The sequence below is a fragment of the Zingiber officinale genome, chromosome 10B (assembly GCF_018446385.1).
Source record: "Zingiber officinale cultivar Zhangliang chromosome 10B, Zo_v1.1, whole genome shotgun sequence".
NCBI classification, from domain to species: domain Eukaryota; kingdom Viridiplantae; phylum Streptophyta; class Magnoliopsida; order Zingiberales; family Zingiberaceae; genus Zingiber; species Zingiber officinale.
The window spans coordinates 5633584-5646158 of NC_056005.1; the positions used below are offsets into that span (position 1 = coordinate 5633584).

Below are 12575 nucleotides of genomic sequence, written 5' to 3' on the forward strand. Positions count from 1 at the left end.
CTCTTTTAATATCGTCTCTTAAAACTTCCGTAATAATGAGGCGGTATCAGAATATGGCAGGTGATGGAGTATGTACAAAAGTCCCCCTTAGGCCGAGGAAGACTCAATTGCGTGTATATACCAGAATAATAGAATATTCTTTGGTGAGTAACTGTTATTTCTGATAACTTGTTACGATTTCCTGATAATGTTGTCTCCTAGAGGAGATTCGACCAATTCTGGGTCCGAACAAATGTATGCTGAGAGACTTATATAGGAAAAATGGAGAGCTAAACCTCGTATGTCCGACCGGCTCTAAGGGCGCCTGGATTTATATTGAGAACCTTACAATAGAAGAGTAGGGAGTTGAGCCTCGTATGCCTGGCTGACTCTAGTGCCACACTGTTGTATGCTGAGAAACTTGTAAGAAGAAGTGAAGAGCTAAGACATATAAGACCGACCGACTATAGGATCATTCGGGTATATATTGAGAGACTTGTATGGGAAAAGTAAGAAACTAAGCTTCGTATGTCCGATCAACCATAGGATAGTTCAAATGTACGTTGAGAGATTTTCACAGAAAACATGATTTATTTAGATACATCATACATATACTAACTTTAATTGCCAATCTCAATTATACTTTAAATGTCACATTATCTTTACTATTGATGTGCCGTATCATGAGTCAAAGGAGATCTTATGGTTAAATCAATTTTTCACGTTTGTGTAACATGGAAAACATGTGGAAAGACCTTCTTTCTTTGTAATTTTTTGACTGACTGGAGTTTGATTCTTTTCAGATGAGGAACGTTCTTTCTACGCGAAGATTGATCTCCATTAACAAATGGCTGTCATCGTCGTCGGCTAAAAATTTTAATTTCGCATGCAGCCAGTGCCACAGGCCGATTTAACTTTACTTGAAGACTCGAAGCTTCCTGGTTCTTGCTGCAGGGTTAGTCTCCCAATGGGCGAATCGAGGATGGAATAAATGTCCACACACGGAGTTCAGAACAAGCTTTTAGACCTGAAAAAAAGTACTGGTCAGTAAACAACGGTGACTACGGAGTCGTTCATATGATCACATCGTTTCATATCTGGTCAACTCTCGCCTCTCAATGCGAGCCACTCGGTGTAAATAAATTAATGGAAAAACAGGGATCAAGATCGATGCAAATATATGCGTCCGACAAAAATTCCATGCTTCCGCTCTGTGGAATGACAACAACGTACGTAGTGCTCGGATACATGCTTTGACAGGAACGCCTCATTCAATGAAGAGGAGTTTCACTCATGTGGCGATGAATGGGACCTCCTTGGCCTTCCCCAACCCTACCTGATTCAGAACTGTTCAGAATAGTGGCCTCCAGCCATATACATGAATTGGTTATTGGATCAGCATTAGCATTCATGCTAGCAAAATACACTGCTGTTGTCTGTACATGTAAATAATTAAAGAATTCGTGTATTTGACGCATTCATCTCTGTGGCAAAACCATGGATTTGAGGTTTCAATTATATGCGGTGACAGAGAGGCATGCATGGCGTTGCATGCTTCCTGTAGACAGAGTCCTCAGCCTCAGGAACAGGAACGGGAACGTGGTTGAGCTAATTACACTGCCTGTTCATACCATTAATTAATCTGTAAATTAAAGTTAGAGCTTCAAGGGTCTGACCCTGAACAAAGCATTAGTGTCCGGGATTATGAAGCAAACGCATGCAAATTATATAAAGTTAAAGTCATCGCGTTGAAAACGATGCAATTTGACATGATGAAACTTCTACGATTCTTCTTGTGAGATTGATGCTCTAATATTATTATGATTCCACGCTTAAAAAGATGGGTTCTTTCTTCTTTCTTGAGTTAGGAGGTTGGTGAGAGGGAGGAAAGGAAGCGTTTGACTTGGCACATTTTAAAAAAACTGGATTGGCTTTCGACCATCGAACTCACCGGCCTAGCTTGCCGACGTAGAGCTCTATTTCATGCATCAGCAAAATTGAATTGAATTTTACAGGGGCCTAACTTTCATGGACTTGACAGAACAGTGCCAAATTATATGCTTAATTAACAGCGGCAACTTGGTGTTAGGTTCGTTTGTTTGGTGGGCATTGAATCAACGCATTGGCCTTCTCTTCCTCTTCCAGACTAGCAATCAACTGCGTCCCCTGCATTATTAAATCTAATGCCTTCATTTGGCTGCACTCATCGGATTGACGTTATCTACCGGCGCACGTCACGACGGAGACGTGCATGTAATCGTATCGAGGACTACCATTTGTTTTTGAGTTTCTTTTGCTTGGCAAAACAGAGCAGACATATGTGACCCCAATAAAGCAGCTCCACGGAGAGGATGTTGTTGAAGAGTCGCTCTCTGATTCGATGATCTCCACATCGGATGCAAATTACTGTTTGCATTCCAGAATAATTAAAAAAGCGATCCAGGAAAAAAGAGGTTCTTCAAGATCCGTCCTGCAGATCTTGGAGCCCAGCTTGAACTTTCTCTTGCAGCTCATGTGCATTGCTTTTCATCTGTCAATAAGAAAACGCTGCTTTCTCGGGTAACACAAAATGGGTCGAGAATTAAGTACTATTACGCTCCCAAAAGCCTGCAATGGATTAACTGGTCTAATGATCGAGCTCTCACGTGCTAATTCAAAACCACTTTGATTTGTTCTTGTTCATGTTCATGTTCATGTTCATGGCGAAGAGACGGGAGAAAATATATTGGTGCAGCTTCTTTTTCAAGGTACTGCATCATACAACATACGTGCACTCTAAAGCTACTGCTTTGGAATAAATTAAATTCCACGAGGGATTTTATTTTATCCAAAACTATGGATGGCAAAGTGAGCAAAGATTGGGCGGAACGGTAAGCGGACATCGCGATCTTCTATTCGGTCCCGGCAAGGAATTGGAGACGTCTCTAGGTGGAATTGGGAGCACGGCGCCACGTCGCGGGGGCGACGGAACGCTGGCAGGAAGGATCGCCGGAGATGGCTGTTCGACGGGCGGCATCTGTGCGGGTGTCAAGGTGGACGGGGACAGGTGCCGGCCAAGCGGTCACCAGTGGTGGGCGCCATGGCGGTCGAGAGGGTGTCCACGTCACGACGCGACCGCCGGGCCCACGGTGTCGCGTACAGACCCTACACGCCCTGACGCCCGTCCGTCTGCGGGGCCACCGCCCATCGAACGATCGCCTCCGCCTATAAATTTGCCTTCCGCTCTGGCCACGACCTCTCCATCCCTCCTCTTCCGTTACTTTCCCTCTCCTCAATTCCAGCTCACAGCGCTCGCTCTCTCTGCTGCTTGCAATTGCAGTCCGCCAAGCTCTGTGAAAAGAAATGGCCGTGGAGACGGTTGTGCCAGAGGCGAGCGCGAACGCGGCGGTCAAACTCGGGCCGTCGACCAACGAGAAGGACGCGGAGAAGCTGCGGTTCATCGAGGAGATGACTGCGAACACGGACGCGGTGCAAGAGAAGGTACTGGCGGAAATATTGACCCGCAACGCCGAGACAGAGTACCTGCGGAGGTACGGGCTCGACGGCGCCACCGACCGAGCCACCTTCAAGGCTAAGGTCCCCGTGGTCACCTACGAGGACCTGCAGCCGGAGATACAGAGAATCGCTAACGGAGATCGCTCCGCAATCCTCTCCGCCCAACCAATCTCTGAGTTCCTGACCAGGTACATTTATTATCAGTCTTCCATGTTTCCTCATTTATTATGCACAAATGTGAGGCTTATTTAGATGTAATTTGCAGTTCCGGGACATCTGCTGGCGAGAGGAAGCTGATGCCAACTATCAAAGAAGAGCTCGACCGCCGGCAGCTCCTTTACAGCCTTCTCATGCCCGTGATGAACCTGTAACTTTCGCCCCTCTCATCTACTTCAAGAAATAATTAATCAATCAGTGCAAATCTGTAAGCTTAACTTTGTTTGGGCAAAATTGCAATTTAACAGTTACGTGCCGGGGCTGGACAAGGGGAAGGGGCTCTATTTCCTTTTCGTGAAATCGGAGACGAAGACCCCCGGCGGGCTGACTGCACGGCCAGTTCTGACGAGCTACTACAAGAGCGAGCACTTCAAAAGCCGCCCCTACGACCCGTACAACGTGTACACAAGCCCCACTGCCGCCATCCTCTGCGCCGACGCCTTCCAGAGCATGTATGCTCAGATGCTCTGCGGCCTGCTACAGCGTCTCGACGTTCTCCGAGTTGGCGCCGTCTTTGCCTCCGGCCTCCTCCGGGCCATCCGCTTCCTGCAGCTCCATTGGAAGGACCTCTCCAACGACATCGCCGCCGGCTCCCTTACCGCCAAGGTAACCGATCCCTCAGTCCGCGCCGCCGTGGCCGAGCTCCTCCGCAAACCGGACCCGGCGCTGGCCCAGATCGTGGCGGCCGAGTGCACCAAGGGCGACTGGGGCGGTATCATCACGCGCATCTGGCCCAGCACCAAATACCTCGACGTGATCGTGACGGGTGCCATGGCGCAGTACATCCCCACTTTGGAGTACTACAGTGGTGGCCTTCCCATGGCTTGCACCATGTACGCCTCCTCGGAGTGCTACTTCGGGCTCAACCTGCGGCCCATATGCGAACCTTCAGAGGTTTCCTACACCATCATGCCCAACATGGGCTACTTCGAATTCCTCCCGCACGGCGACGGCCACGGCCAGGACAAGGCCCAGCAGCTGGTGGATCTGGCGGACCTGGAGGCAGGGAAGGAGTACGAGCTGGTTATCACCACCTACGCCGGCCTGAACCGCTACCGGGTTGGAGACATCCTGCGGGTGACCGGGTTCTACAACGCGGCGCCGCAGTTCCGATTCGTGCGCCGCAAGAACGTGCTCCTCAGCATTGAGTCCGATAAGACCGACGAGGCGGAGCTGCAGCGAGCGGTGGAGAGCGCGTCGGCGCTGCTGCGGCCCTACGACGCGACCGTGGTGGAGTACACGAGCCACGCTTACACCAAGTCCATCCCCGGCCACTACGTCATCTATTGGGAGCTTCTGGCCAAGGGGGCCTCCGGCGGCGCCGAAGCCCTGGAAGCGCTGTCGCACGTCGGAGTGATGGAGCAGTGCTGCCTGGCGATGGAGGAGGCGTTGAACGCGGTGTACCGGCAGAGTCGGGCGGCGGACGGGTCGATCGGGCCGCTGGAGATCCGCATGGTGCGCGGCGGCACGTTTGAGGAGCTGATGGACTACGCCATCTCAAGGGGAGCATCGATCAACCAATACAAGGTGCCGCGCTGCGTCACCTTCCCGCCGATACTAGAGCTCCTCGACTCCCGCGTCGTCTCCACCCACTTCAGCCCCGCGCCGCCCACGTGGTCGCCGCACCGCCGTCCGGGAAACTGAGACACCACCCGACTGCATCCAGAAAGGGAAAAATGAAAGGTACCAAACGTCGGTCAACGGTTGACCTACTTCTCGTTTTTCTAATAACCTAATTAAGTAAATTTAGATTTATCGTTCTTATTTCTTTTTCTTTTACTTTAGGGAAGCGTTGTGATTATGCTTTTAATGTAGACAACGTGTAATGGTTAAATAGTTAATGAAAAATAATTTGGCACACATAATCTCGTAGTCCATCCATCCAATCACTGAACGGATGAACATAATTGTCCTTACAATTCGAACGCCAATTCTATTTATTATTGACTAACTTTTTATGACTTTCTTATGATTATTTTTATATATCCACATCATAAAAAAATTGGTCTATGCTGAATAATATTGCTCTCGCCGTACGCTCAGTATTAACTTATCATAAGCGCCTAGCGACGGCATTGGATCGTTATCAAATTTTAAAGAATCCGTACATAGTGAGAACAACCTTTTCCCTTGCAACTCGAGTTTAAATTCATGAAATGGTTTATCTTTGAATTAAAGTCATACTAAAACGGTGCATTTTCAGTTCACCTCGCTATTGACTGTGCATCTATTTTTTTTCTCCCAATTATTGCATCAGATTATATATATACACGTCCGAAGCTTAAGTAGATAAGCGATCGATAAGGTAGGAATATTAACGGAGGAAGGATCTGGTAATATTAGAGTAAGAATCGGAGAGGGGTCCTTATAGTACAGATATTCTGACGTTCAAGTTAGAACTGTAGCCCTGATAAAAAATGGAGAATAAAATGAACAGTGTAAGTATCTTGGATGAGTTTTGATGTGATCAACTAGGTTAAGTTAGACTTTGTATGTTTTATGTTTTATGTCTAAGTGTGCAAGGTCTTAGGAATACAAAGAGTCGAGCGAAAGATGCAGTTAGTGACAAGGATGACACAAGAAACGAGTCGATAGGCTCGGTGCATCCGAGAGACAAGGTGCTACGGAAGAGTACAATAATAAACGAGAAGGATGCACGTGACGCTTCCGAAAGGCGAGAAGACAGAGCGGAAGACTGCTCGAAGAGAAGACCAGAGTTGGATTCGGGTTAGTTCAACTTTAAATGGTCGAAAAATCACTCAAGCGACCGAAGCAGAAAACAGACAATTCAACACAAAGTTGACTTGGTCCCGACGCTTGACCAAGTCGAACCGCTTGGACTCCAGGCATCTGGACCAGGTTCGAGCATCCAGACCAGCTTGGTATAAAACAGGTGCCTCATTGAGACGTTGCTATGGATGACGTTCGGAGTCCACGTAACACTCTAGGCGCTCGGACCAATCCAGGTGCCCAGGTGAGGAAAAAATTTTATTCTAAAGTTATCGAAGAGCTGTTGTGAAGAAGATAGAGTGCATCGTTGGAGGCATCCGAACTTAATCTAGGTGCCCGGAGCTACCACGTTAGCCAATGGATAAATTTGACCAGTAGATTATAAATAGAGCCCTAGTCCTAGGAGTTTAGAAAACCACTTTTTGTACTTCATTTTCCACTGTGTTTTCTGTATTTACGTTCGTGCTTTCAGACACTGTATGAGGCTTCTCCGCCTCCAACTTTGCTCGAAGAAGGAGACTTTGCTAGTACTCACATTGCCTTGGATTACCAACCTTCACGATTGCAAACCAAGTAAATCTCGATAGCCTCGTATTTATTTATACGCATTTTCTTTTTATTTATTAAATGTTTGTCTAACTCAAGTCGGAATAACGAGAATGGTGTAACGGTAATTTCAGGGCAATTCATCCTTCTCTTATCAGTTTCACTAGGACCAACAATTGGTATCAGAGCTTAACCGCCTTAGAAAGACTAATAAAAGCACAGTAGTGGTGGCAGCCAGTGCTAGGGCAAAAGCAATCTCGATCAACAACATCGGCTCGAGCTCTCGGGGGCAGAGGAGCAAGGGGTGTTGCCCGGTGATCGGCGCTAGGGCTGGGATCCGGATCGAAGAGGCGGCGGCTCTTGATGCGATTTGGGGATCTCCACTGCGACGAGGGGCAACGTACAGTGGCGAGGGGAAGAGGCAGTGGCGAGAAATAGAAGGGGAGGAAGGTAACCGCCGTCGGTTAGGGCGCGGCGTCGGGCGCGAGGGGGAGAAGGTCGCGGGCGAGGAGTTCGGCAGGGTCGGGCGTCGCGGGGAAAAAGGAAGGAATGGAGAAATAAAAGAAAATAAAGGAATAAGAAAAATATAAATATAAACATTTTCTCGCTTAAATGGGGTAGCCTAAACAGGCTTTTCCGGACCCCATTTTTATCCCCGTTAACTCGTCCGTACGAGCTCCGAAAAATTCCCGAAAATTTTTCAAAAATTCTGGAAAATTCCCCTTATTATTATCTGCCCTTTTCGGTATTTTACATTCTCCCCCACTAATAAAAATTTGGTCCCCAAATTTCGTTATCTACTATCAACAAATACTAACAACAGTTAAAGAGTACAAAATGTTGAACGGTAAATTAAATCACATACCTCAAGTGAAAAGATGGGGGTATCGAGCTTGGATCAAAAAAATAGATTACAATATTGTCAATAAGGACAATGGAAACCAATTCAAACAACCTAGGAATATCGAAATCATCGAGTTCATGAAAACATCTAGGGCTTTGTAAGCCTAAATGGTAAAACCTAGAACTCATAATGCCCGTACAACAGGCATACTCAACTATAAGATCCCCGACAACAAGTCTGAAATCTAATCACCAACAATATAAATCACCAAAGAATAAATCCTCCAGTGTGAGAGCAACGCTCCATCACAGGAAATACCACATATGTGGGAGCAACGCTCTACCACAAGAAATCCTCAATATGTGGGAGCAATGCTCCACCACAACCATCCATAACATGTGGGAGCAATGCTCCACCACAACAATCCATAAATACTACTAGAGCATTGGTAAGCCCAAATGACATTACCAAAAACTCATAATGGCCGGAATGTGACCACCCTCATCTAGCAATCAATAGTAGCATGATATGCGAACAAACAATCTATGCCAAGAATAATATCAAAGTCGACCATTTCCAATACTAAAAGATCCACCGTAAGTATTAGGTTGCCAAAATCTAACGGGCAACCTCTGACCTCTTGGGTGATGTCCATGGTGTCACCGGAGGGTAGAGAGACAGTCAGTCGTTGCGGTCTGAAAGTGGGTAATCTACCAATCTCCCGCATAAATGTACGAGATACAAATGAATGCGAGATACTAGTATCTATCAGTATATCTGCAGATAAGGCATAAATAGAAATCATACCACGGAAAACGGATCTGTCGGCTCGCTACGCATCCTCTCTGATGATCACATGAATACGCCCAGTCTCTGGCGAAGGAAGAGGTGGTAACGTTGCCTGCGACTACTACGTCTGGGTAGGAGCCTACCACTGAGGTGGTACTGGATACTGCGCCAGAGAAGTCTGAGAGGGTGGCGACTGATATTGTACCGATGGCTGGGACTGCATCTGATACTGGGCCTGTGGCTGGGGCTGCAGCTGATACTGCCCCTGAGTCAGATAATGAGGTCCCGGAACGGAGCTCTGGGGTACTATGGGAGTACTGGGGTACTCCAGTCTGAGCATGCCAAATGCAACAGCTGCAGGGGGAGCAACCCGCTGTTGGCCATGCGAAGGTTGGGCTCTTCGCCCTCCTCGATAAGTTCCGGACTGACTGAACTGTCCTGATGTCCGCTCAGTCTGCTTCCTTTTCTTGTCCGAATACGCTCTCTGCTGAGCTGACTCAATCATGAGGGCTCTGTCTAAAGTCTTCAAATAAGATGTGGTACCAAGACCGGCAAGCCTTACTTGCAAATGTCCATCCAGCCCCTGAATGAACTGCTGTATACGTGAACTGTCCTCAGCAACAAGCTCTGGACAAAATCTGGCCAATCTGTCAAACTCTGCATTATACTTTGTCACCGTCCGGTTGTTCTGTCGTAGACTCAGGAAATCTTGACGGCGAGCCATCTGATAAGATCGTGGGAAGAAGCGGCGCTCAAAAGCCTCTCTGAATATGGCCCAAGTAATATTCTGCTCACCGATAATAGAACGTTGAGTAACCCACCAAGTGTCGGCCTCGTCCCGTAAGTGAAAAGCAGCCAGCTCTGCTTTCTCCCACTCGGAGCAAGCCATATAGAAGAAGGTTCGCTCTATAGTCTCAATCCAAGACAGGGTCACACTCAGATCACGGTTTCCTCGGAAGAGTGTAAATCAACTCTTCATCGACTCTGCCAACACTGGAATCCTGGCGCGTGCCGCGACAATGTCAGTGAGGTGTGTCAGAACGGCTGCAGGAACTGGCGGAACCACTGGAGCTGGTGCTACAGGTGGTACCGCTGAATAGACCGGAGGAGGTACTCCTAGTGCTGTTGTATAAACTGGAGCATATGCCATCGGTGGCACTGTAGGGTGAGCATAGGTGGTCGCGGTTGGATATACAGTAGGTAATGGTACCGGATGTGGAGCAGCCGGCATCGCTGGTGCTGGTGCTGCTGGGTATACTGTAGGTACTGGGGGCACAGGTTCCCCTGGTGTCGGGTACACCGTAGGTTCAGGTGGCGGTGGTGCCGAGTACGCCGTAGGCTGGGCCGAAGCAGGTGTAGGGTATGTCAATGGCACCCCTGGTGGTACTGTAAATACGGTAGGGGTGGATACAGTCGGTGCAGCCGGTGTAGGTACCTCTAAAGGAGTCATCGGGATCTGAGAGCCCGACACGCCCGCAGTATCCTGAGTTTGTCCCTGACTGACAGGCTCAACCCCAGTAGGCATCTCTGGCAAATCCAGAGATCCCACGGTCCTCGCACGTGGCTGTCCAGCACCACGTCTCGCAGCAATACGTGTAGATCTCCTCATATCTGTTAAATTATATCACAGATATTACTACAAGTATAACAATCATAAAATACACATCATACATATTTGCCGTCTGGAGATGTTCCGTCGCTGTCCAGCCCCCAATTTGACCTTAAAGTTTCGTACAAGAAAATCTCCGGAAATCCATACTAAAATCCGGAACAAATACCCAATTTGACTCACAAACTTGGGCTAACACAAAATATCCAGAATACCAAAAGCAAGTATCATAACCCGCTATGATACCAAATAAATTGGTATAAGCTAAATCTCAAAAATCTGTAACACGAAAATCAAACAAGTATCGCCAACCTTGGCGCTCTGATACCAAATAAATTGGTATCAGGTTATCCCAAATATCCAAAATATGAAAACAAAGGATCGTAAAACTTGGGCTCTGATACCAAATAAATTGTCCCGCCCCGGAGGAGTCCCCGTCCGAAGAAATTTCGGCAGCATCTCCCCTGTACGGCGGACAATCTGAAACTTTATACATCACCCTTTGGGCCACATATACATCGGTCAACACGGTCAGAACAATAACATATAATAAAATAATCACCCACGCAGTTAATAATTTAACAAACTGTAACAGTGATAATATGACTCAAAAACAACCCTACTCAACTACACTCATAAAGCTCAAAACATATTCCTACTCCACTACACTCATAAAACTCAAATCCGACGATAAGATCAACTTACCTCTTCTGCCGCCCAGGCAGGCATGTAGTAAATCAAATCCAAATAAAAACTCATCGACAATGTCCATATAAGATCCAAGTGTATCAAAATAGTACAAGTCTCAACATAGTCTAGTAAAAGACACCAAAAGACAAATAAACATCATCGTGGACTGCAGGGGACTAGCGACTGGAACTCTCTGGACAGCATCAACCTGAAAATAACAACGGAGTAGGGTGTGAGTCCAACACTCAGCGGGTAATAACTGATATATATAATAAAGAATACAACAACTAGCACTAATCATGCGTACAGTCTCCTGATACAAGAAAGATAAATGCAACTGAGGAATACAGGAGAAAACTGTACTAACCAGAACCAAGGTTTAAGGATAACAGGGTCGTCAGACCGAGAGTGTCATAATCCTGTATGCATGTCAATCATATGCATCCATATAAATGCAACAAGTAAATGCAGCAAACACAAGCAATAAATGCATCATGCATATGATGCCAATGACATGGTCACCCCTGATGCCAGTCAACCATCTCACACACAATGGTGAGTCCGAGTGGGTAGGGTTGTGACAACCGTGCACTCTGACATCACTGCTCCTGATGAGTGACCGAGTGGACGGGATGTTGTCAGAGTACACACATACTCCTACCCCAAATCATAAATGGGGGAGCACAATGCTCTCATCTCCCGGTACACGATGACGAGGAGGAATCTCTGCCGACTACCACGTTGCATCACACTACCCATGGGTGGACCAATGGAGCCAAATAGAGTCCAACCGCCTGCCGGCTACCACGCTGCTACACTAAACCAGCGGAGCCAAACAGAGCAGAACAGTCTGCCGGCTACCACGCTGAGTCACCAAACTAACGGAGCCAAACAGCAGAACTGTCACACACCTGTCTGATCTACCACTAACCCATGAGTGGTGGTGTGTACGGATACATGTAACTGGCGATGTGCTCGACAATAATGAAGCAGACTATCGCACAGCATGCAATCATGCAATATGATGCATGACACTAAACATGACAATATCATGAATAGCATAGCAAGATCCATATATAAATATAAAATATGTACCATAGGACAATGTATCAAATGAAAGGTACACAGATCAGATAGGGTATCAAATAAACCCTAGGTCCTGAACATAATGTATAATATGGTTGTGTCACTACCTCTATAAGCATGTATGATCAGATATATACTAACATGATGTGCATAAAAATAAACAAACATGCATGTAATAGATCGGGTAGTGATCAACCGAAGCAAATGAGAAACATAATCATTGTTATATGTTAAAAACATTATTATGCATATCAAAAGACATAAGTCAAAGTACCCGCCTCCAATAAAATGGTCCAATCCGGTAATCGAGATACTCGTCTCGCGTCAAAACCCTAAGTCACGAACAAATAAATATATTTTATTTAGCTACAATTTACATAAATAGCTAAATAAATTCTTAAGAACTATTTAGGGCAAAACCCTAAACCAACCTACTAACCATATAATCCAAATTCACTACAAAATGTATCACGATCCTACACTTTACCTCAAATCACAGCCGCTGATTGCTGCTGATCGTTTACTACTGAAATGAGGGCTGCCGGAATAGGGCAACTGCTGGAAACAAACCAAATCAATAATTTTCCTTCC

The 12575-nt window shown here is 46.6% G+C and overlaps 1 protein-coding gene across 1 annotated transcript; it reads left to right on the forward strand.

The window, feature by feature from the left end:
- The first annotated feature begins 3226 nt into the window (after positions 1-3226).
- Positions 3227-5552, forward strand: LOC122030071 (indole-3-acetic acid-amido synthetase GH3.8-like). Its single transcript, XM_042589220.1, has 3 exons — positions 3227-3662; positions 3740-3841; positions 3939-5552. The coding sequence occupies exons 1-3, from the start codon at positions 3322-3324 to the stop codon at positions 5332-5334; spliced, it is 1839 nt and encodes a 612-aa protein (XP_042445154.1). The 5' UTR covers positions 3227-3321; the 3' UTR covers positions 5335-5552.
- The last annotated feature ends 7023 nt before the right edge of the window (positions 5553-12575 follow it).

Bases quoted from the DNA above. Each gene is read 5' to 3' on its own strand.
- LOC122030071 (XM_042589220.1), top strand. From the start codon at position 3,322: ATGGCCGTGGAGACGGTTGTGCCAGAGGCGAGCGCGAACGCGGCGGTC. The intron at 3,663-3,739 runs GTACATTTATTA...TGTAATTTGCAG, and splicing joins ATCTCTGAGTTCCTGACCAG to TTCCGGGACATCTGCTGGCG. The intron at 3,842-3,938 runs GTAACTTTCGCC...GCAATTTAACAG, and splicing joins CTCATGCCCGTGATGAACCT to TTACGTGCCGGGGCTGGACA.